This window comes from Psammomys obesus, unplaced genomic scaffold (assembly GCF_907164565.1).
Source record: "Psammomys obesus unplaced genomic scaffold, mPsaObe1.curated_primary_1811, whole genome shotgun sequence".
In the NCBI taxonomy this organism is placed as follows: domain Eukaryota; kingdom Metazoa; phylum Chordata; class Mammalia; order Rodentia; family Muridae; genus Psammomys; species Psammomys obesus.
In genome coordinates, this window is record NW_026596143.1 from 3,632,953 (window position 1) to 3,659,845 (window position 26,893).

Consider the following 26,893-nt stretch of genomic DNA (forward strand, 5'->3'; position numbering starts at 1 on the left):
TACACATCTGGGGTGGAAATGTTAAACTGTACACAAGAATTTAATCATAGTATCAATGTGAATACAGAATTTTAAAATGATAAACTTTCTTCTAGGTTTAAAATATTTACGAAATCTTAAATATAGGAAAGATCTCAGCTGATACATCTTGAAAAAACTTAAGGAGAATTTAAATTCAGTATTTTTCTTACTCAGAAGTCCAGCTCAAGTTTCTAAACTTTTTCAAACAATTTACCTCTAAAACTCCTAGATTAACTCCTGATTTGTGTCCCTCTACCTTTATTATGATATACTATTTTATATCTAGCTAGATATCTTGTTTATTGTAATTTGAAGTTTTTTTTTAATTTTATTTTTTTCTTATCAGTTACATTTTATTAACTGTTTCCCAGCTGTAGCCCCCTCCCTCATTCCCTCCCAATCCCACCTCCCTCCCTCATCTCCACCCTGCCCTTTACCAAGTCCACTGATGGGGGGACCTCCTCCCCATTCATCTGACCCTGTTTTATCAGATATCTTCAGGACTGGCTGCAAAGTCCTCCTCTGTGGCCTAACAGGACTGCTCCTCCCTTGGGGGGGTGGGGAGGTCAAAGAGCCAGCCATTGAGTTCCTGTTAGAAATAGTCCATGTTCCCCTTACTATGGGAAACCAATTGGTTACTGAGCTACCACAGGCTACATCCGAGCAGAGGTTCTAGGTTATATCCATACATGCATGGTCCTTGGTTGAATCTGAAGTTTTTTTTGAGAATAAAAGTCAATAAAACCCCTTTGAGTGAATAAAACTTTATTCACATTTCTCACTAGGTCTAAATATGTTTGGTAGAATTCCAAATGAATGTCCAAATTCATAGACTCTTAAAGAATATTCATATGTTTTTGCTAATTTAATACGTAAGAAGCACAGGTAGAGTGGAATGTAGGTAAGAATAAAGACTATCTTGTTGGAGCCACTTGTTTCATTTAAGATGACAGATTATAAACTTACTTCTCTCTAAGAGGATGGGTTGAAAATAAAGGTAAAGACAAAGTTACTAATCTCTTTTCAACTCTTAGCTCTACTGCTTTCTTCTACTGGGCATTCTGTTCACGCTTCCTTTCCACCTGTGACTTTAAGCTTTAAGCTGTTGCCCAGCATCACTCACTTTCAAAAATGAGTTTAGGCATGAACTCTGTTGCCTAACATACACTATGGACATACAAGGAAGATAAAATTCACAACACAGTAAAGCAATGACACACAAACATATTGTGCTAAGTTATGTGAACTTCTATGGGAAACAGGTTTTTGTTTAATCGGGTAAATACCTATGAAAATAATAAATCCCTCAATTGTCTGCCATTATAAATGCTTTAAAATGTCTTGCACCACTGAGTGGCTGTTCAAATCTTTGTGTGTGTGTGTGTGTGTGTGTGTGTGACACTAAACAAGAAGTAAGTGGCTTTAAAGAAAAAAAAAAGTCTCAAAAACCAAATGAAAGAAGAGTGGTAAAGTTACTTTTTGTTCAAATCACTCTACAAACTTCACTGTGGAGTGTGCCACTTTTCTGAGTTCTAACTCAGAGAAATTCAGCTTTGCCTTTCCTCACATCTATTTTGTGGGAAATGGCTGGAGCCTAGGCTTGTTTGCTCTGACACACTGGGAGAGCTCACTTTTTCTCTGAAGAGCACCCAGCTCCACCTCAGGTAGCAGATTCCTGAACACTATTGCTAGTACTTCCTTGGACTCCTAACTCTAAGGGAATGTCTTTCTCTCTCCTTCCCAGCAATTGCTGAGGTTTCACTGTTGTTTTTTCCTCTCAAGTTAATACAATGGTCCATGAGTTTCAGAAAACAAAAACAAGAGTTGGGTCAACATTTCGGAGGCAGACAGGAGGAGCCCCTCCTCTTAAAAGCGAGTTTGAGGCCAGACTCAGGTTGTGCAATCCTGCTTCAAAACACTGAAAGAGACAGGCCAAGAGAGAAGTGTTGCTTTATGATTACTTTGTTATTTCATGTTTGTAAGCATAAAAAACTACAAAACTGATGCTTGAAATATGAGCTCATGGCGGGGGAGCTGACCCTGCCAATGGTGGCACTGGGTAGCTTAGCTGGAGCAGGGCAGGAGAGCTTGCCCTGGTAGTAGCAAGATGTGCCCACAGGTAAAACAGAAGCATAAATGTTGTAGTATAACTAGCCACTCTCTGGTTGGACAGAACTAATGCCTGGTACCAGGAACCTGGGCACAAACCTGTAGCTGGGGAACTCACAGGCCCTAGGGGAGAACCTACTGCTATCCCTTTACTCAATGGGCAAAGCACTAAACTTGCCTTCCAAATGCTTACCTTATACCCACACATTAGTGCAGCTCTCAGCCTTCAAAAGTCTCTTGCTTTTGTGGATGGCAGTTATGACAAGGACTCACAACTGGTCAAACTACAGAGAACTGAGTGACCATAGAATGCTTAACCTTAAATGGGACATCTGCATCATATGCCTGCAGGGTCCTGGGAGCATCACAGAATACTGTAAAAATCATGTTGTGGAGGGATGCTGCAAATGAATGTCATCTGGGCATCACAGGACCACTGCACTTAAAATCAAAGCAGCTCTGGTTGCTGACACAAGATCAAGCCATCCAAAATTCCAGCATGGATGAGAAAAGACTCACAAGGTCTTTTCCTTAGCTGAGGAGCTACTGCAAGTTGACAGCTTCTGGGGGAAGAAACTGAGCTTCCACTAGGACTATCTCTGGGACCCTTGTCCTGGCAGGTGGTCTTACACCCATATACTTAACAGCAGCACTACCAAATGATGAAAAGATAAAAAGAGGATATAAGGTTGGGAGCCAAACACAAGGCTAGGGCCTGGGAGGAGCTGAAGTAGGAGAATGGAAAACAGATATTAAAATGTCTTGTATACATGCATGAAATTGTCATAAAAATGTATTAAAAAATTAAGGTGTCAGTAAAATGGCTCATTAGGCAAAGGTACTTGCTGCCAAGCTTGGTGACCTGAGTTTGACCCCTGGAACCCACACAGTGAAAAGAATTGACAAACTTAAAAATGAAAAGGTGCAGTAATTCATGTAGTTATCTGAAGTTGACCACTCCCACGTAACTTACACAGGTAAACATACACACACAAACATAATTAGACGATGCTATATGAGATCTGACTGACCACATTAGTGCATAAAACAAATCTCATTTAAAAATTGTTAAGGGCTTATGAGAAAACAATTTGCATTATATATTTTTAGTAAATCCTTCCGTCTTTGTGTGTGGCATACGTATGTGTATGTGGTGTGCTTATCTGTAGGTACCTGAGGCTGACATCAGGCAGCTTTTTCGATTGCTCTCCATGTTACTTCTAAAGCACTGGTTTTTAGCCTCCCTACTGTGTGACCCTTTAGCACAGTTCCTCATGTTGTGGTGACCCCCAACCATAAAATTGCTTTCATTGCTTCTTCCCAACTGTCATTTTGCTACCGATGGTCTTTGTGACCCCTGTGAAGGGTCACTAACCCACAGGCAGAGAACCACTGCTCTCTAGAGGTACTCTCACTCAATGAGCCCAGAGTTCATCCATTTGGCTGGGCGAGTTGTCAGTGTGCTCCACGGACCCTCCTGTACCCATCTCCACCACCCTGAGCTGGTGTTACAAACATGCTCCTCTCTACTGTGCCTCACTCTTACACTGGTGCTGGAAACCAAATTCAGATCCTCATGCCTGCACTGCAGGCACTTTACCTTTACTTTAGCCATCTGCCTAGCCTTTCGTTAGTAATTCCTAAATGATCTATGTTTATTTTCCTAGCAATACTTACTAAAATTCAAGTGACAGAAATAACTCACATGACTCCATGGTTAAAAACAAAACACCCTCAAACATGCTTCAGTCACACCAACTTACCTCTTAGCAGCAAACTGTTTTTCCAGATACTCATTGTGAACCAGTTTTGTATCTCCAAACTGCCATGTGAATTGTAGATCACAGCTTGTATCAAGCCTGCACTGCTTCAGAGTGCCATGTATGAAACCATACTCTCTAGTATTGGTGTAACAAGAAGACAAGTAAACTACAGATAAAGGAGAGGGAAACAGTTATTTGTGTTTAAAATGACACTGCACATTTACAGTGACAACAGCACAGCTGACAGTTTGGAAATTTCATTAACAAACGAAAGCAACAACTTGTAGTTGAGGTTGTTTCACAGTAACATGGATTTCCTACACTTGATATAAGTGAAAACATTAGCCTTGTTTTTCTCTGCATAACTGTTACAGTAATTGACGTTTAACACATACAGACATAAGAGTCCTAGAGCCTGGGTAACTTTAATCATACAGTGTAATTACTAACAAAAACAAGGTAGCTTCCGTTAGCACTTCCCATGTATGTCCCATGGAAGATAAGATACGTGCTGAGAACACAGTTCAATCGCTAAACTGTTTCAAAAGAGCAGTATCATTTTGTGTCCCCATCAACAGTGAATGTGGCCCTATTGATCCAGACCCTCCCCAGGGTTTCATGTCACCAGTGGTCTAGATTTTAGCCATTCTAATAGTTGTGTAGTAGTATGTAATTGTTTTTAACTTTTATATCCCCAATGACATATGATGTAAATCACCTTGTAATACAATATTTTCTACCTATCTTCTTTGGTGATACTTCTCTTAAGGTTCCCAACCCAGTTTTTAGTCCAATCTGTTTTTTCACTGTTGCATTTAAGGTTCTTTGCAGTTAACAGTCTTTTATGTTTTACAAATTAAGTTCTCAAAGTCTGTGGCTTTCTATTTTTTTTTGGTACAAATTTCAAACTTTATGACAGTGGCTAAATGTTTTTAAAACAGTTAACACAATGGATTTGTTCACATAAAATCTTCCCCACCTAATTTCTGAATTACTGATGTATACAAGAGAAATATGAGTTGAGGTACTGATTCAAGTTTCTACAGACTGCAAAGAAGTGTTTGACTTCCCAAATCTGAAAACAACATGACTCTATAGTATCATATCAAGCTTTCTCTAAAAAGCTATTATTATTCAAATAACAATATTTATATTTTTTAAAGTTTCTACTCCATATAACTTCCTGAGCTATGTAAATTTTTGCTATCAGTAGTGGCCATTTTTGTGATCAATTTTGGGTGTCCATCAGTTGTCTGGTGACTTGATTAGAATCCCTGGCAAATGTCTGGTAACAACTGCAAGTAATTAAGAATGATAAGGGGTGATATACAGATTACTCTTTTCAGATCAGCTTTTGTAAAAAAAAAAAAAAAAACAACAACAACAACAACCAAAAAACCAAAACAAAACAACAACAACAACAAAAAAAAGGAACAAAAACATCTCTACGTATGGTACTAGAAAAGTTAACTATCCACAACTGAATGCTATGGGGTGTAACAGGTTTTAATGAGTGTCCCTCTGGTTCTTTTATGAGTTCCTCAGAGTGTTTCTGAATGTACTATAAAGCCTATTCTGTCTCATTTACTTCAAAACCACAGTAAAACTCTGTCCTACTTGTCAACAGATTCAATCTCACTCAATCTATACCATTTGCTGCCAGAAGCTCATCATTATGCTCCATGAAAAAGCCCCTCAAGTTTTCCCATTTCCACATCTATTAGCAAAGAGTTCTAATAAATGATCAGGTAGACTTCCCATTTAAGGAGCAGATAAGAATCACGCCATAGTGTTATAAGGCCAGTGCCTTGACTACCTGTAAAACTGAGCTTCATTCCACTGACGGTAGTTTCAGGGGACACATTTTCAATTGCAGTAAGTACAACTAAATCAACACTTTTTTGGATCGTGCCTTTGGCACTGTAACTTGCCTACTGCCAAATCTAAGGTCATGTAGACTTTTTCCCCTATGAACTTGTACACATTTTAGATGGTAATATAATGGGTACTGCAGATTTCTATATTTTCAAATCCAACATGTCACTAAAATTGCTATGAGCATCAAGTGTTAATGCCTGGATTTTCTACATCATCCAGTAATGTTATCTATGAACAAGGTTAGTTTTATTTCTAATTATTTGACTTTCTGTATTAAGATAAAAAGGGTTGAAAACAGACATTTGTGACTTGATATTACAGTTGAAATTAAGCTTCAAGTTTTTTTTTTACATTTTTAATTAGCTTTTTGTAAACATATGTTGACTATTCCTTAATCTATAAAACAGGTATTTCTATGTTGTATGTTTATATGAGTGAGTATATACCATGCGTGTCTTTTTGCTTCTGGGACAACTCATTCAGGATGATCCTTTCCAGGTCCCACCATTTACCTGCAAATTTCATGATTTCCTTATTTTTCATTGGACTATTCGTGGAGATAACCCAGAACCCCTGCACAGATGTAGCCCATGGCAGTTCAGTGTCCAAGTGGGTTACATAGTAATGGAAAGAGGGACTGCCTCTGACATAATCTGATTGGCCTGCTCTTTGATCACCTCCTCCTGAGGGGGGAGCAGCCTTACCAGGCCACAGTAGAGGACAATGCAGCCACTTTTGATGAGAACTGATAGACTAAGATCAGAAAGGAGAGGAGAACCTCCCCTATCAGTGGACTTGGGGAGTGACATGCATGCAGAAAGGGGAGGGAGGGTGGGATCGGGAGGGGAGGAGGGAGGGGCTTATGGGGGGATACAAAATGAATAAAGTGTAATTAATAAAAACAAAAAACAAAAAAAACCCTGGTATTTCACATTTCTGACTTTCTTATTTTTTTGGTATATCCAGATAGTCTTCATCACTTGTGCCATCCTTATTCAAAAGTCTGAAAAACTAAATCCTAACTGTCAAAGCATCATTACAGCAATGTAAAAAGTTTTGGATTTTAGTTTTCAAAGCATTTTTGGACTTCAGTACGTCAAATGAGGGATGCTAAACTTGTATTACAAAACTAGAAATATTCTATTTCTACTTTACTAAGTGCCAAGCTTTTCTGTCAAATGTCAGTTTGTATTTATTGCTAAACCATGTTTTTTCTTTATATATTGAGACATATATTTTCTAGTGTTGAACTAGCCTTACATCCTTGGAGGATACATTCCAACTTATAACAGCGTAAAAGTCAATGAACCTCAAGAATTACATTTATTTTTATGTGTACAAATGCCACTGCACATGTGTGGGAGGTCAAAGGAGGTGTGTATGCGTCAGGCCTCTTCTTCTGCCACATGGGATTGAACTCATCAGGCTTGGTGGCTAGTGCTTTTCTTCACAGAGCCATCTCATTTGACCTACAATCCTTCCTATATACTGTTATACTTAACTTTCTAACATTCATTGAGGGGCTTTGCATGTATGTGAATGATGGCTTACATAAAAACAAAGTACAGGTCACTTATGTTTGTGTCATGTTTAGGTATGGACTCAGATTTAGGATGTATTTCCCTTAATCCTATCTTTTGTTTCACAATGTTTTTAATTTAAGTAGCATTACATCACCTTCTCCCTTCCTCTTTCTAACCCCTCCTACGCCCTGCACTCAGATTGGTAGTATATTTTTATTACTGTTACCTACATATATATATATATATATACACACATACTTACACACACACATATATATGTGTAAACACAAATGTATATAAATACAGCTCGCTGAATCTATTTCTGTTGTGTGTATGCGGTTTCAGATTTCAACTGACAACCAGGAAGGAGACTCATCCCTAATTCTCCTTCTCCCAGGTGTCATTAGTTGCTTTCAGTTCTTTGTCTAGGTGTGGCACCCCTCAAAAATTTCCTCCTCCTACGTTAACATGTCCACTGATACTGCCATATTTACAGTCTTGGTTATGAAGCCACGTCTGGGAGAGAATGTTTCACAGTGGACTTCCTGGCATTCTAGGCTCTACAACCATTCTGCACACTCTTCTACAACATTCCCTGAGCCCACAGACACAGGTGGGCTACATCTGTGGTGTGACACAGATGTATCTGTTAGAGTTTGGTTCTTCACACTGTGTCCAGTTGTGGTTTTCTGTGATAGTTTAGGTATTAGGGTGGCTATAAAGGTGAAGTTTCTTTGATACAGGGAGGTAGTTCAATTTCTCCAGAAAATGTGGCTTGTGCCTAAAGTGGGTTTGTGAGCCACTGGCCTGGAACCAGACTGATTCTACTTCTGTTGTTTTTTGAGACAAGGTCTTACTCTAGCCCTGGCTGGTCTGGTGCTCATGATGTAGGCAAGGCTAGCCTTCAATTCAGAGATAAGCTTGCTCCCGAAGCTAGAGTGATGATAGTAAAAGCGTGCATGTGGCTTGACTCTACTTTCTTGAAGAGATTACTGAGATTATTCCCTAAACGTATAGGAATATTCACCAGTGAACCCACTGTGGGCCTGGTACTTTCAGTGTAGCTGAGTAACTATTAATTTGATTTCTTTAATAAAAGCTTATCCAGATGGCCTATTTTTTTTATGTATATATGATGTTCCTATCTGTATGCCTGTATATAAAAGTCAGAGGACAACTCTGAGCAGTTGGGTTTTTCTCTTCCACTGTGGATTCTGAGGAGCAAACTAAAGTTGTCAAGCTGTGTGGTAAGTGCTTTTATCTACCGAGCTATCTCACTGGCCTTGCTTATTTCTTCGTATGAGTCTTGGCTTACTGTGTATTTAAGAAATTGCACATTTCATTTAAGATACAAATTCTCTGAGCAGAGCTGTTAATATATTACATAATACGATGTCCATGAGATCTACAGTGATATCCCTTTTTATTTTTTAATTAGATTTTTAGTTTTTCATATTACAGTTTATTCATTTTGTATCCCAGCTGTAGCTCCCCTCCTTCAGCCCCTCCCAACCTCACCCTCCCTCTCTTATCTCCTCCCATGCCCCTCTCCAAGTCCACTGATAGGGGACATCCTCCTCCCCTTCCATCTGACCCTAGCTTATCAGGTCTCATCAGGATTGGCTGCATTGTCTTCCTCTGTGGCCTGGCAAGGCTGTTCCCCTCTCAGGGGGAGGTCTCCCCTCTGTCCCTTAGTTATCCTGACTAGAGACTTACTAGCATTATCTTTGTAAAAAAATCTGACTTTGTTCGCTTTTAAATGTCTAGTACTTCTTTATTTCAGTTTAATTCTTCTTGGTGCTGATCTGTACCCATCCTCTGATTTCTTCTGGTGCAACCCTACATTATTAATCTCATACTTTTCTAATATATGCACTGAATACTATGCACTTTCCTTTAAGCACTGCTCTTACTGTGTGCCCCAAATCTTATGTTTTCATTTCCACTTAGTACAAGGTATTTGAAGATTTCCCTTGTTATGTAATATTTGAGCTATGTTACTTAAGAAGTGTTTATTTAATCTTTAAATATTTGGGGTTTTTCCAGCTATTTTTTTTTATCTCAACTTTTAAAATTGCTTTCTGATAAAGAGCAGGCTTTGTATGAAGTTTATTTTAAGGCACAGATATACTATTTTTCTTGTGTCTCATGTGAGCTTAAGAAGAATGTGTACTATGCTATCATTGGAATAGTGTTCAGCTAAATATCAAATCCAGAAGCCTGATGGTGCTGTTGAGTTCTATTATGATCTTACTCATTTTCCATCTGCTTAATGAATGTGTCCATTTCTGATGAAGGGGTGTTGAATTTTCAAATAGCGCATTTATCTCTCTCTCCTTTCAGTTTTTTAAAGTTTTGGTTGAGTTTTTAGTTCAATTACTATGTAGAAAGTAATTTTGAACTTGGAACTTGCTGAGAACTTCATGGCTATTAGGATTCAAGAGTGTATGCAACATGTTTTCATGCTTTTTGCCTTTTCATACCTATTTCACGTCTTTAAACTGTCTATTTTTTTAGGTTTTTTTTTTTTTCAAGATTGCAATTGTATACTGAAGCATATTAATGATGGCTGCTTTTAAAAAGGTATCTTCCAGGAGAAAGAAAATAAGTTTTCAACAGAGTGAACAAGGGTATATCAAGCACACGACAGTCATGCCTCATGCTTAGGAGTAGCTGACCAACACTAGACTGTGGTTTTTTTTTTTTAGTGAACTTTCTTTTTTCTTTCTTTTTTTTTTTTTTTGAGGGTGAGAAAGAGCATGAAGTTGGGTGGATAAGGAGGTGGAGGGGACCTGAGAGGATTTGGGGGAAGAAAAGTATATGCTAAAAATATAGCACGTAAAATTTTTTTAAATAAAATATTTTTAAATAATCCCAGCATATGTGTCACTGCATTAGTATTTTTGGAGCAGCTTTTCTCACTCCAAGTTGAGGCTTTCCTGAATGGTGGTAAAATAAAAAGAATTTGTTATGTCTTGGGCGTTAGACACTCTTACGAAGACTCCAGATCATATCTAGCCTTGCTGCTTGGGGAATCTGCTGGTAGTCTAAGTGAACAGTTACTCCCACAAGTCCTTGTTCTCTTTAGGGCTTACACCAATACTCTGGGGGCTGAGTCCTGTTGCTACTGCAAGCAGAAAAAGTACATGTGGCATATACCCAGCTACCACTGGTTTGTGGTAGGGATAAATGCCTGGATGTGGTGAAAGACCAAGCTCTGCACTTCACTTTCAGTACCTCTACCCCGTAAGAAGGGGCAACTAACTGCCACAAGAGCAAGAGTTTAAGAGTATGGAACCTACTGATGCTGAAGGGCAAAGGATGGCAAAAATGAAAAGTCCTGGCTCCATACTTGGCCACTACTAGTACAAGGAAAGAGAATACTAACTTTGTTGTAGTCTAGGCTTCCTCCTTGCCTTTTTCTCACACCACATTTGGTGGCAATGGGCACTTGTTCATCTCTTTCCTCTACTTAACATTTATTGACAAAGGTGTTGTGGTCATGCCCTCACCCAAATTCCTGGTGTTTCATAGTAGCAGTGTATCTAATACCTTGTATCTCCCATCTCTCTAAGCTGGCTCATTTTTAGCCCCATGGCAAAGAAAATAAAGTTTTTATTTTATTTCTTAAAGAAATGCCAACTGGTATTTCTAGGTGGTAGGCATCAGTCTGGTTGGAGCAAACACAAAGTCTAGAAAGCATATCGTTAACTATTTCCTAGGCTCATGTTCCTTAGGTTTCTTTTTCTTTTTTTCCTTTGGAACCCATCTTACATTTGTTTTACATGTGAAAATCCACGGCTTTTAGTGTAATTACTGGAAAGACTAAAAACTGTGTCTACTTCATTTTGTGAGGGGCTTAGGAAATTCTTATCTTCTATAGAAATGTTACCTTTCTCAGTTGTCCTCCTGATCTTTGGAATGGTGAATTTCTTCCCATAACTGGCATCTGTGTCAGTAGTCCAGGAAGATTCACTGTCTGTGCTCATTCTCCACGCCTTGTATTTATCATTCTCTTTCATTTCCATTTTGCTGGTGGCCTAAAATCGTCAACCAAATCATTAAGTTACAATCAATAAATATGCTTCTTATCTATCTATGTATGGAGATAAGGCTACACAGTGTGGAAGCAACCTGAAAATTTCTCAAAGAAAACTGAGTAACAATACATTCTGTCAACAGGTTTCAACTGCAATTTGCCATCTTACCCCAAATAGAAAATAAACTTGAAATACATTATTTATATATTATATGGTTTTAAAGTTTCCAATAGACCATTCTCTTGTAATTTACTGGATTACAGATAAGCAACCCAAAGCATCTCTATTCCCGAAAAGCTTAAAAACTTCTAACAACAATTTTTATAAGCATAGTAAAACTCTTATTAAATATTGTATTCTGTAAGTTAATTTTTCTATACACTCTTACTACATTTATATTTTCTTTAAATCACAATTTCTGTCTTAGGAGAAGCTTATGAGAGTCATACATTTTTTGTTGATGACCATCACTACACTTAGCCATTAATCAACAAGGTATTGTTCAATTGGCTATTGCTCCACAAGGCAGTCTATAATGTTTAACTCAGGCTCCACATTACACTAGTAGTAATGAAGAAATTCCTCCTTGTCATACTCCTTGAACACTGCTTATGTTCTCTTTAAGTTTTAAAAACATTTTATTCTATTATTTTATGGATTTGGATATTTTGCCTGCATGTCTTTATGTTATGTGTGTACTACACGGGATGCGGGACCCACTCAATTCAGAATATAGCATTGAATGCCCTGGAACTAGTAATCAAACTTGGGACCTCTGGAAGAACAGAAAGTGTTCTTAACTGCTGAGCCTCTCTCCAGCACCTCAAACACTGATTACTTCTCAAACTAGTTATTAAAGGAAGTTATGGAGCAGGCTTTTTTTTTTTTTTGCTGTGATGTTTCTTTTTTATTTTATATATTTCAAAATTATTTATTAATTACACTTTTTTCACTTTGTATCTCCCCTGTAGTTCCCTCCCTCTTCCCCTCCCAGTCCCTCCTTTCCTCTCCCCTCTGTACACAAGCCCCTCCCCAAGTCCACTGATAGGGGAGGTCTTCTTTTCCTTCCTAGTCAATTGATCCTAGTCAATTAGGTCTCATCAGGAGTGGCTGCATTGTCTTCTTCTATGGCCTGATAAGGCTGCTCCCCCATTAGGGGGAGGTGATTAAAGAGCAGGCCAATCAGTTCATGTCAGAGACAGTCCCTGTTCCTATTACTATGGAAACTACTTGGACACTGAACTGCCATGGGCTACATCTGTGCAGGGGTCCTAGGTTATCTCCATGCATGGTCCTTGGTTGGAGTATCAGTCTCAAGAAAGACCCTGTGAGCAGGCATTTTTATATCATTTCATAAAATGGTTTCAGGAGCTGCTTTGATAACAACTGCTTAGCTCAAACATCACATCACAATGCAAATTATGAGCTGATAAAATTCTGTAAATGAGTCACAAAGGGTACAAATGTTTAAGAGGTTTACAGAGGACCCCTCAGTCTATTCTTTCTGTGACCTTCATAGGAGATCTTTTAATGTTCCAACCCTAGATAAGAGTAGGGAATGAGCAAGAAAATGAGCCCTTCCTCTGTCTGTTCACAGTAGCAAATACCAGTGAGCTAGTTCCTCCTAACAAGAGTACCTCAGAGGCAGGAAGATCTGTGAGTTCAAGGCCAACCTGGTTTTCATACTGAATTTTGGGACAGCCAGGACTACAGAGTGAGACCCTATCTCAAACAGGATCTTTACAATATCCAGTGGCAATAAAAGAAGCCATGTTCACCTGGCAACTTAGCAATGAGTAAGTAATTTGAAGAAACTTATAAAAACCTCTCAATTAGTCACAGTTTATTAACAGCAAATGAGGTGTGGAACAGCTGGTCAACTGCACTCAAAAAGCTAAGTGCTCAGTATTGCAGTTAAATTATACACTCAGAGTAACTGAATCATTGCAGTCATATGTTTTCTTATAAAAACTTTGCTCTAGTAGAATTGACTAAGGCTCTGAAATTAACTGATTTTGTTTCTTGGTGTTTAAGACAATGTACTATCACAAAAAGCTGATTTTAGAGCTTACAAACAATGTTATTTGAGAAACAATGGGGTTCAATGTTTTCTACTGGCTTAAGTTATGTTGTCTCTTTTCAATTATCAATTTTCTTGTACAGGTATTTTTTACACTTCAGTCCAAATAACTCAGTCACATTAATAACTCTTTTATACTTATGCACAAGACACATAACCATTACACTTACACTATTAATTTTTGCACTCAAGTGTAAAATACATAATTGTAACTATTCAATATATTTATCTACATTGTTTACTTTTATATGCTTAAAATCATTTTTATGTGCTTAAAATAAAAAAGTTTAATCCTAAATGTTTGTGCTGAGGTGTCCTCTGGAGTACTAGGGCCATCCTAGGAGAAAAAGAGGATAGGAATAGGAATAGATTCTAAAAATACCAGTGACAAGTAATGAATGAGTGTACAACAACTGAACAACAAATGAACCAAAAATTAAGCTGTTCAATTAAAATGTCTACTCATATAGGTTTTCAAAAATGTGTATAGTACGAACAATTTTAAAGCAATACTTATATAACTTATTAAAATTGAATTTAGAATAAAAATTGAGAATCTTCTATTAAAAAACTAATATTTTTTTAAATTTATTAGTTTATTCACTTTGTATTCCAGCTGTAGTGCCCTCCCTCCTCCTCCCATGCCCCTCCCCCAGTCCATTGGTAGAGGTGGTCCTCCTACCATTCCATCTGATCCTAGTCTATCAGGTCTCATCAGGACTGACTGCACTGTCTTCCTCTGTGGCCTAGTAAGGCTGTTCCCCCCTTAGAGGGAGGTGATTAAAGAGCAGGCCAATCAATTCATGTCAGAGACAGTCTGTGTTCCCATTATTAGGGAACCCACTTGGATACTGAGCTGCCATGGGCTACATCTGTGGAAAGGTTCTAGGTTATCTCCATGATCGATCTTTGGTTGAAGTATCAGTCTCAGAAAAGACCCTTGTGCCCAGATTTTTTTTTTCTCCCCTTGTGGAGCTCCTGTCCCCTCCATGTTTTTCTATTTCCCCTTCTTTCATAAGATTCCCTGCACTCTGTCCAAAGTTTAGCTATGAGTCTCAGCCTCTGCTTTGATACCCTGCAGGATAGAGTCTTTCAGAGTCTCTCTGTTAGGCTCCTGTCCTGTTCCCTGTTTTCTCCCTTAAAATATATTATTAAAGATAATATTAATAATTTATAATCTACATTTATTTCCAAAAAGTAAGGGTGGTTTAATAGGAAATGTGTCTACTTTATTACATAAAGTGGTCATTTCAATAGACACAGAAAAAAGTAGAACCTAATATCCACTTATATTTTATAAAGCTTAACAGACAGGAATAGAAACATACACAACCTAACTTTATATATAGGCTACTGAAAAATTATAGAAAATTATAAATGTAAAAACATTGATAATAAAATAAGGATACCTGCTTTTACCACTTCAAAACAGTATACTGGAGTTGATCGTAGAATAGAAGAAATAAATGTATGAAGAACTTTTTAAAAAGTAACTGGGAAAAGTGAGACTGGGCCCCTAGGGCTTGGGAATTTCAGGTACTGAAAGAAACTGACTCAGTTCCTGAGAGAAAGCTCCAGACCCAAATGCCAAACAGACGAAATGGAATGTTACTCAGAACAGCAGAATGTAATGATGGGCTAGAATTCTGGTTCTAGCACAAAGACTAAGCAGAGAGCCAAACTTCTCTGTAACAGTATCTGTTACATGGTTACAGGGCAGGGCACACAGGAACCACACAGTCCTAATTGTAAATGTAGAACTTGAGTCCTTTCTATGGATCACCTCAGGAATACTGAGAAGTACAGTTTTGTGAAGGCAAATGAAGTCAAATATAGGCCTAGCTCTAGTTCTTCAATTAGCCAGTGATCAGGACCTTGGGCAACTCATTATCTTTCCTTTATAGCACAGTATGTTTATATATTTCTCATAGACAAGTTGATAGCAAAAATAATTAACTCTCTTAAAGTTGAATAGCTGGGCATACAGATTTAATCACCTCAAGGTTTATTTTTTCACTTATTTATTTGCATGTGTGTGTACACGTGTTTCAGGGTGCAGTGTAATATGTTCCATGGTACCTGTGGAGAGGTCAGAGGACAACCTAAGGGAACTGGTGCATAAGACTATCCTTCATTACAAACCAAGAACACAAGGGTTGCTTTGTTTTGTTTTTTTAATTTTTGAGACAAGGCTTTTCTGTGTAGCCTTGGCTGTCCTGAAACTCACTCTGTAGAGCAGGCTGGCCTCGAACTCAGATCTGCCTGTCTCTGCCTGCCTCTGCCTACCAAAGAGTGCTGGGATTAAAGATGTGCACTACGACCACCCTGCCAAGAACACAAGTTAAGACTATTATTGTTGAGCAATTGCTTAAAACAAACACAATACATCACTCCCACAAAATATTTCAGCTGATCATTAATGACTATCACAAGGATAATCGATTTAACAAGCCCAAGAATCCTGGACCTTTTTTAGGAAGCTTCCCAAGAAAACAGCGGAAGCTGGAATAGATTGCTTACTGCTGCTGAAGAAGATTCAGTTTCTGGCACTTACAAAACAACTCATAACTCTAACTCCAGTTCTGTGGGATTTGATGCCCTACTTTGGCATTGTAAGAACACAGTGCACTTAACAAGCATATAAAACACACACAAAAACCTAAGAATAATCTTGGAAAAAAAAAAAACCTAAATGTAACAGAACCTCATGGCTTATTAAAACTACTTACCACCTGGGTATTTGTAGAAGGACATGGCTACCCCACTACAGTTTAATTTAAATACCCTTCCAGACTTCATGATTTCCATTATGAAAATGGAAACCTATTTCCTGCACCCTACTGTCTCAATTACCTTTCTACTGAACTCCAAACTCTTCTACTCATTTTGATTCTCCATATTCCTCTCAACAGTATTTATACAAGCCCAAAGTTGCTCATGAAAAAAGCAAAGTTAACTAGAATCATATTTGCCTTAGCCTAGTTCACTCTCACTACCCTCAGTCTACTGACTGCCACCTGTTATTCCACCTAAAGAGCAAACTGCAAGGTCCTTGATGACTTCCACATCAGTCTCTTACCTCATACGTTCTCATAATGTATCTGGCTATATTTGTTATTTTGATAGTCTGACCAATATGTTTTTGAAATAATATAGTCATCCCCAGATGTCTATGACCTCATGATTTTATAGCTAGCTAGCTAGCTAGCTATATATATATTTAGCTAGCTACTTTTAAGGCACTGATTTCTTAGCTTCTTAGTAACTCTTCTTTCTCAAACTGGTCTTCACAGTTGTTTTAATTTTTACTGAAAAGAAATCAGAAGACTTTTTTAATTACTTAAAAATATTTCATCAAGTGTATCCTCTGAAACCTTGATTAGAAAAAAAAAAACACACTAAATACCATGAGAATGGGAGATAAAGTGGCAAAGGAAGTGCTTAGTGTGTGCAATGCTTTGGGTTTGGTCCCCAGTATTACAAGTCAAGTCATATACCATACAAAATCTTGTGGCTTTAATTTAGCTTTTATTATCTGTGAGGTTGGTTTTTTTATTTTTCTGTGAATAATCCTTTTTCTTTCACTACTATTTTTATAAACACAGAAATGAGTCCTTTAATCATTTTTAAAGGCTTCTCCACGGAAATTATTTGTCTTAAGATACAATGTTTAATCTTTTCTTTAATGACAGCCTCCTCCTATAGAGAACCACTTTATCACATGCACAATACTAATGTCTCCCTCTCAGAAAACATTTTGTGTGTTCTCATTCTTAAACTTTTCTTACACACTCTTGTCAGATACAGCAGTGATGGCCAATCTTCATTGTTAACATGACTGGATTTGAATCTACTAAAAGACATACTCTGGGTGTCTGTTAATGTGTTTCCAAAGTGGTTTAAACTGAGGAAGGAAGACTCCCTCGATAGTGTGGCACCATCCCATGAGCTGGAGTCTCGGGCTAAAAACAAAAACAAAAGCAAAAACGGGGGCGGGGGGAAGCCAGTTGAGAACTAGCATTCAGCTTTCTGAATGCGGATTCAATATGCACAGCTGCCTCATCCTCCTGCCTCCATACCTTCCCCAACATTACGGACCATCTCTCTCTTCAAACCGTGAGCTGAAACAAATCCTTATTCTCTATGTTGCTTCCACCAGGTATTCTGTCACACCAATTAAAAATGCAACACCATCAGCAAGTGCTAGTCGTTCTACATAGACGTACCACTGACTGTAGCGGCAGACTTAAATTTTTTTGTCCACCTGGCAAGTACAAATTTGTTATTACTTACGATGGTGTTTTTGCTTAGTTGTCAACTTGACACAAGCTGAAAGAAGGCATCTCAGTTGAGGAATTGCCTACATCATAATGGCTTTTGAGTAAGTCTGTGGGCATTTTCTTGATTGATGACTGATGTGGCAAAGTCCAGCCCACTGTGGACAGTGCCACACTTGGGAAGGTAATCTTGGGGTAGATCAGAAAGCAAACTGTGCAAGCCATAAAAGCAAGACAGTTAACAGTTATCCTCCATGTCCTCTGCTTCAGTTTCTACCTCCAGGTTCCTACTCTGAGCACTTGACTTGGCATAAACCAATTCCTCAACAAATTAGTTTTGGTCACGGTGTTGAACAGCAATGGAAATCTAACTAATATACTGCGAGTTTGCATTTAACACAACTCCTTATGAGACTGATCATCTGAATACACTTTCTTATTGGTAGTTTTGAATCTGTGAAAAAGTCGTTCAAGATTTTAAATTATCAATCTGCAAAAGGCTTTCTATGTCTGCTAATTGTATGTTGTAAACAATCCTGTTTTTTAAACTAGCACATTTACCTTTCTGAACAAAAAAGTTTTATAGTCAAAATTATATTTTCTTTTATATTTGGTGTTTTTTAGCTTTTGGTCAATTTTAAGAAATGATTTTCCTCAAGTTCATGAAGAAAAGCCCAATATTTTCTTGTTAAGCTGCTATTCTATTAAACCTGTCTAAATTTCTATTTGATTTAATATAATTAGAGGCTCATTTTCTCCCATGAGTACTGTGCTAATTGTGCTAATATTAATTTCAACGACATTTTTTGTTTCTAAGTATGTCATCTCTCACATAAATCTACTTTATTGTATGGATGAATTCTGGACTCTCTTCTATTTCACCGATATGTTTCTGCTCCCTTGCTCCAACACTGTAATGTAATAAATCTTGACATGTTTAGTCATAAAACCATAAAACCAAAATGAAAAAAAATCTTTCATTTTTAAAATTCTTACACATTTAAAAATGTTATCTAATGAGAAATCTTGCTTTGTTTTATTCCTTTTTAGTAAGGCCTAAATAATATAAACCACGTTGTTTTCAAATGTATGATTCTTTTGTCTCATCTTCCTGGGTGCCAAGACTGCAGACATGTATTACCATGACCACTTGCTTAGATTTTATGATACATTTTGAGAGAAATAATACTATTATATCAGTCTCCCCATCTGCGAAGATAGTAATTTCTCCCCTTATTCATGTCCATATCTTCAATAAGGTTTTACTTTGAAGGTATTCATTCTGAGATATCTTATGATCTTTGTATTACTATATGTGGCATATTTAAAAGCTTCATTTTGGAGACAGCAAGATGGCTCAGTAGGTAAAATAAATTGCTGTCAAGCCTAATAACCTGAGTTTTGATTCCCAAGATGATGGAGCCACATAATTGAAGGAATGCCTGAACCAATGCCTGAAACTTGTCCTTTTGACTTCTACAGTCCTGCATACACACACACACACACACACACACACACACACACACCCCAAAATAACAGAATCAACCAACACTGATCATTAGTATTATTCTACATCAGTAGCCTCAATTCCCCAATTAAAAAGACAGAGACTAATGGAATATATGTGAAAACAGGATCCATCCTCCTGATGTATCCAAGAAACATACCTTAACATCAAAGACAGACACCCACCTCAGGGTAAAAGGATTGAAAAAGATATTCCAAGCAAATGGACCTAAGAAGCAAGCTAAAGAAGCCATTTTACTATCTGACAAAATAGACTTCAACCCAAAACTAATCAAATGAGATTAGGGAAGGACACTATATATTCAATAAAGGAAAAATCCACCAAGAAGACATTTCAATTCTTAACATCTATTCAGCGAACACAAAGGTACCTATGTCTGTAAAAGAAATGGCTTATTGACATATTGACGCTCACACACTGGTAAGGGGTAGATTTCAATACCCAGCTCTTGACAACAGAAAGGTCATAAAGACAAAAACTACACTGAGAAATGCTGGAGCTAACTGGCATTATATAACAAATGGACCCAACAGCTATTTACAGAACATTTCACCAAAGCAAAGAAGAATATATCTTCTTCTCAGGACCTTATGGAACTTTCTCGAAAACTGACTACATTCTCAGACACAAAGCATATCTAAATAGATACAGAAAGCTTACAAACTCATGAAAACTGAGTAACTTACATCTGAAAGAAAAATAGGTCAAGACAGAAATTACGAAAATAAAAGCTTCCTAGAATGGAATGAAAATGAATACACAAAATACTCAAATTTATATGGTACATAATGCAGGTGGTTTTAAGAAGCAAGTAAATAGAACTAAGTGCCCACATTAAAAAAAAATAAAACTTGAGAGACAGCATGCTAATAATTTAGCAACACACCTAAAAGCTCTAGAACAAAAAAAAAAAAAAAGAAAAGAAAGAAAGCAAGCAAGCAAGCAAGCAAGCAAGCACACCTACCTATAAGAAGCAGATCACAAGAAATAAACAAACTCAGGTCTAAAATCAGTAAAACAGAAAACAATAAAAACAATACAAAGAACCAGTGACATTGATTTCTTTGGGGAAAATCAGTCATATTGTCAAGCCCATATCCAAATTAACCAAAACGCCCAGAATAAATATCCAAATTAACAAAATCAGAAATGAAAGAGGGGATATAATGGGCACCAAAGAAATCCAGAGAATCATAAAAACATTGTTTAGAAACCTGTACTCTGCCAAAATGGAAAAATCTAAGAGAAATGGACAGTTTTTTAATATATAGCACTTACCAAAGTTAAATCATGATTAGATAAGTAATTTAAGCAGATCTATAAATTCCTAGTACAATAGTAGTCATTAAAAGTCTCCCAACCAAACAACAAAAAAAGCCCAGGACCAGATGGTTTTAGTGCAGAATTCTACCACACTATTAAAGAAGAGTTAATGTCAATACTCTTCAAATTAGTCCACAAATAGAAAACAGAAGGGACATTGCCCTATTTTATATTTATACTGATACCGAAACCATATAAAGAGCCAACAAAGAGAATTACAGACTAATCTACTTATGAACGTAAATGAATAAATTCTCAATAAAATACTTGAAAACTGAATCTAAGAACACAACATAAAGATCACCCACGATGATTAAAAAGGCTTCATCCCAGAGATGCAGGGATGGTTCTACATATGTAAATTGATAATATATTCACTATAAAAACAAACTGAAGGACAAATCTGTATTATCTCATTTGATGCAGAAAAGCCTTTGACAAAAGTCTAATACCACTTGATGAAAAGTCCTGCAAAGATGAGAGATACAATGACCATACCTAAACATAATAAAGGCGGTCATAGCAAGCCTATAGCTAACATCAACTTAAATGGATAGAAACTCAAAGCAGTTCCACTAGAATCAGGAACAAGACAAGCTCTCCACTATCTCCATACCTATTCAGTGTAATACCTGAAGTCTTAGCTAGAGCAGCAAGAGAGCAGAAAGGGGATAAAAGCTAGAAAGAAAAAAAGTCTAAAGTATCTTTATTTACAGAGGATATAAATTACATAAATCATCCTAAAAATTTCCACTTACATCAAGGTAGCTAGATATAAAGTTAACTCACAAAAACCTCCTATGTATAAATGACAAAATGACTGAGAAAGAAATCAGAAAAACAACAGCTTTCAGAATAGCCTCAAATAATATAAAAATATCCTGGGTAACTCTGTAATCAAGCAAGTAAAAGACTTGTATGATAAAAACTCTGCAGACTGAGGTGGGTGTGGTGGTACATGCCTGTAATCCCAGCATTGCAGAGGCAGATCAATCTCTGTGAGTTCAAGGCCAGCCTGGTTACAAAGCACACAGAACAGTCCAGGCTACACAGAGAAACGCTGTCTCAAAAAAAACAAAAACCCAAACAAACAACTTTAAAGACACTGAAGAAACTGAAGGAGATACCATGAATTGGTAGGATTAACAAAGAAAAAAAAGGGGGGGGCATTTTACCAAAAGCAATCTACAGATTCAATTCAAGCCCATCAAAATTCCAACACAATTCTTTACAGAAACTGGAAAAAAAAATTTCTGCTTCACACTGAAAACACCCCTACGCCCCTGAATAATAAAAGAACTGCTGGAGTTATTACTATTCCTAGTCTCAAATTGTACTACAGAGCTATAGTAGTAATCAAAACCAGCATGGCACTGTCATAAAAACAGACACAACAATGCTCAATAAAATCAAACTGAAGGCACAGACGTAAGTCCATACACCTATGGACACCAGATTTTTGACAAAGAAGCAAAAATACAAACTTCTACAAATGGTGCTGGTCAAACTGGGTGACTGCATGTAGAAAACTCCAAATAGATCCATATTTTTCACTGTGCACAAAACTGAGCTCCAAATGGATCAAGGATCTTAACATGTAAGTCCAGATACCCTGAATCTTATTTACATCATCTCACTGGCACAGGAAAAGACTTTCTCAACTGAACACCAACATGCACAGGTGCCAATATCAACAATTAATAAATAGGGCCCCATGAAACTGAGAAGCTTCTGCTCTGCAAAGGACATTGTCATTCAGACAAAGCAGTAGCCTACAAAAGGAGAAAATATCTTTACAAATTATATATTCTATAGAGCAGCAGTTTTCAACCTCTGGGTTGTAACCTCTTCAGGGGTTGTGAGACCCTTTTACTTGGGTCACTAAGACCATCAGAAATATCAAATTTATATTATAGTTCATAACAGTAGCAAATTACTTTTTTTTTTACTTACTTTTTTCCTCAATTGTATGTGTGCACATTTTGATGTTGGTTTCTTTGTCTGTTTGCTTTTTAAAACTACTCTGTGCTAGTCACGTCATAATTATTATATTATAGGAGAACCTACAACCACTACTTTACTAATCGGCACAATCCCTGTAAGCATTTGTGCTTATACCCACAGCTAACCACAGTAGTCATCATCCCTCATCAAGGAAGCTGCTCTTTTTAGCACATGATCACTACAGAAAATGACAACTAATCAATACACAAAATTGTGGAGCCCAGTACCAATGGATACATCTACAGCATGCACAAGACTCAAAGAACACTGTCAAAGAGAGGCAGAACGACTTTAAGAGTCAGAGAATTGGGGACTTTGCTGTGAAATTGTGCCTTCTGGCAAAGTCAGATCTCTATACCAATAAAGTCTCATGAACACGGCCACCCAAATGTGAGCTGAACAAGAATAATACCAACAAACATGCCAAACTAGATGGGGAAAAGGCCATGAGGCTTCAACCCCACCCAAAGAACTACAGACAATTGAGTAAAGCTGGAAGCAGGAGAGGTGGTCTTCCCTAGGCAAGAACACAGCAACTGGTTGTCCAGCGTCAACAGGTCAGCCCTGAAAAAACACACATACAAGTAATGTTATATGAACGCACCAGGTTATGTTTAGGAATATGTGTATGTGTACACATGTACACATGTATACATGCATGCAAGCAATAATTGATGAAAAAAGAGGGTGTGAATTTGAAGACTAGGAAAGGTATGTGAGAGGGTTTGGAAGGAAGAGTGAAGAGAAAAATGTATTTAAAATACAATTCCTGAAAGTTTAAAAAAAAAAAAAGAGAAAGAAAGGGCATGGAGTTAGGTGGAAGGGAAGGTAGGGAGGAACTGGTAGGAGTTGGAGAAGAGGAAATGTGTTAGAGGAAAGAAACCATTTCCAAGCTTGGTGGTGCACATCATGACTACTACGTCAGCACATGGTGAGGGGTGTGTGCATGGGCACAGGATGATGTAAATGCCAATACAGCCTTGTCTACATAAGACCCTGTTCAACCAATGTATGTGTGTATGAGTGTTACCTATGTATGTGTATGTGTGGGCACATTTGTGAGGATGTAGGGGTCAGAGAACAACTTTTAGATGTCAGGTTTTTTTCTTCAACATTGAGTTTCAGGGACCAAACTGAGGATACCAGATTTGTAGAGAAAGCATTTTTATTGGCTAAATCATTTCATTGGCCCTAAATGTACTTTTGTCTGGTAATTCCACCACCTTTAAAAAGAATTATTTATTTACTTAATATACATTAGTGCTATATCTACATGTACACCGGCATGGCAGAAGAGGGCATTAGATCCTAGTATAGGTGGTTGTGAGCCACCATATGATTGCTGGGAATTGAACTCAGGACCTCTGGAGAGCAGATAGTGCTCTTAACCACTAAGTTATCTCTCCAGAGGGGTCCACCCCACCTTTTTGGTTTTTCAAGACAGGGCTTCTCTGTGTAGCCTTGGCTGTCCTGAACTTGTTTTGTAGACCAGGCTGGCCTTCAACTCACAGCAATCTGCCTACCTCTGCCTCCTAGGTGCTGGGATCAAATCCATGTGCCACCACTGTCTGTCAATTCCACCATCTTAATTCAAGTAAATATAAATCTGTTCTTTTTGTCTGATTTACTTGCTTATAATGCTTTGCTTCCTGCATTTTATGTATGTATGCACATACATAGCTTCTCTCTCTCTCCATAAATTCATACTTTGAGCCTTTCAGACATCTAGAGCAATGATCTACTTCGTTGCATATGGAATAAAATGATGTTCTCCCAGGATGCCAATCCCATTTGAGAGGGCAGTCTTTGTAATAAACATCTTATATACAGAAGAATGAAGTTGGATTTTAAACTATGCCCAGGATTAACCCCAATGAGTTCAAGATTTAAACATTAGAGCTAAATTGTAAAAGTGAGAATGGGACCTTTAGGAAGGAATTAAGTCTTGACAGGTGTGCCTTCTGAATGACCTCATGGATCTCCTTTACACCTTTTACCACAAGGACACAATGTGAATGAGGAAGTGTCCTCATCACATACTGTTTCTACCAGCTGCCTGAACAGACTTCTCTAACTTCCCACCTATAAAAAGCCAATCTCTGTTCTTTCAGAGCTGCCTCACTTGTGGTATTTTGTTTAAGTGGCCAAGATGCACTCAAGCTGAGAGAGGTTTCTAGAATATCTTCTATGGGCAGGTGACATTGAACCACCTGCCATCAAGGTCACACTCTAAAGTATTTTATGGTCAGTAAGACAAAGGTAAAAAGGCTTATACCAAGATACACATGTAAAAAAACACAGTGCCCCAGACTAATTGTTTAAGTGCATAACTATCAAACGTTTGTTCGGCCAGTGGCGGGAGGACAGAAGGAGGTAAGTAGGACAGTGTTTCAGCCACTGCAAGTCTTACACCAAGCTTTCCTATCTGCAAGATCCATCTGTTAATAATACACTTACTACCTCTGACATTATCTGGCCAACTCAAGCAGGAGTGCCTGGCTGAACACCAGATGCAATGTGTATACAGCCAGGATTATATGTCATCTCACAATGTAAATGTTACTGTAAATGTGAAGGTTATTTTAGGGCTTACATATCAACACTTGTGAACAAACACACACACATTTAAATGAAGTTTAATCTTTTTCCGGCAGCTTAAGAGTCTGTCCTCTCTCTTTCAAGTCTTATAATGTGAGATTTGGTCATGTGTGACTTTGAACTTGGGAAGAGAAGATATCTTCAATATCTAAATGCAGAACAATTTATGCCCATCAAGCTTAAATTTATTATGCTTTAAATTTTTATTCAAATAGCTATCAACTCTATCAGACTAGTTTTCATTTCTTCCCCACTGTCTTGTTTACTCTGCCACTAATATCTCACAATCTTTTAGAAAAGTACCACATGAACATCATGTCCTTGGAGAGATAAACCTTCCGCTAAATTCTGCTTCTCTGGGAGGCATTACTGTCACCCAGAGACAAAGGCTTACAGAAAGAATACAGTAATTCTAGTAGTTGACTTAACTCTTCTAAAAACAAAGGATTAAAAAGAAAAGTCAACATTGGGCTGGAGTGATAGCTCACTGAATAATGGGCTGTGAGTTTGATCTCTAGAACACACATAAGGGTAGGGAACAGACTCCACAAAGCTGACTTCTACCTCCACACATGTGCTGTGGCACACATGCCCAAACATGCACTCCATGTACACCACAAATACAATAATACATAAATTAAAAAAAAAAAGTCAACATTAACTCCTACGAGAATGGTCTTGTTCTGTTAATACTTGTTTTAAAGAGCACACACCATAAGCTTAAAATCAGTATCCTTCTGATTTTCCCAGAAAGTTAGCTATATAAAACTGTGGCTGCATTCAACAGGTTACACAGGCTGGATGTATCAACAGTCAGGGACAAGGGAGGGGCCCTTGGAGCACTACCTTTCCAAACTGAGCTATCAGCTACTGATGGATTCAGGGGGAGGGGCAGTCACTGTCTTTAGTTGTGTACCCACTAAAGACTCCAATGGGTACTTTGAAACACAAGGTCATACAGATGACTGAACTCAATGGGTCTTAACCAAACCAAACCAAACCTATTAAAAAAAAAAACCTAAAAACCAAAACAATAATTACTCATTTTATTTTTAACTCTCATGCAAACTACAGTTCCTTATGAAATTAAGTATGTCTTGTGGTCTGAATATATCCCCCCCCCAAATTTGTATGTTGAAGCCTAACCACTGACATGATAGTACTGTGAGGTAGTCTTTATCCTTTTCAAAAGACCTGATTTTATTTTAATTATGTGCATGTATCTGTACGGATACCTGGTGGCATATCACCCTGGAACTGGCGTTACACCCAGTTGTGAGCTGCCTGACATGGGTGTTCTCTCTCTGGAAGAACAGTAACCACTGAGATAGCTTTCTAGTCCCAGATTAACGCTATTTTAAAAAGCATCCAAGGGAACGAAGGAAACCTATTTCATATATATGTGTATATATGTACACACACACAGGGAATATATATTCTATTCCACACATATATGAAATATGTATATGTATTCTATTACACACACATGCACGCACACACAGTCTCTATGTAACTAAGGCTAGCCTCTTGTTAAAAATGTTCACCAACATGCATGGTTGAGAAATCCATTTCTGTTGGTTGTGAGTAACACAGTTTATGGAATATTACAGCAGCTTAAATACACTAAGAGAGTACCCATTAATATTTGCCATCAGGACAGATGTTTACATACTTTGAAAGTACTGTAGCATGTGATAAAATACATTTTTCATGTATCTTCCTTCATTGAAAAACTATTCATAAAATAGA

At 37.6% G+C, this 26,893-nt stretch overlaps 1 protein-coding gene across 1 annotated transcript in view; it reads right to left on the reverse strand.

Moving 5' to 3' along the window:
• Tex15 (testis expressed 15, meiosis and synapsis associated) overlaps positions 1–11,322 on the reverse strand; it is a 51,042-nt gene extending 39,720 nt beyond the window's left edge. The window contains exons 1-2 of the mRNA XM_055593473.1: positions 11,187–11,322; positions 3,894–4,059 (exon numbers count right to left, since the gene is read on the reverse strand). Coding sequence (XP_055449448.1) covers positions 3,894–4,059; positions 11,187–11,322 — 302 coding nt within the window. The remainder of the gene's footprint in view (positions 1–3,893; positions 4,060–11,186) is intronic.
• Positions 11,323–26,893: the final 15,571 nt, after the last annotated feature.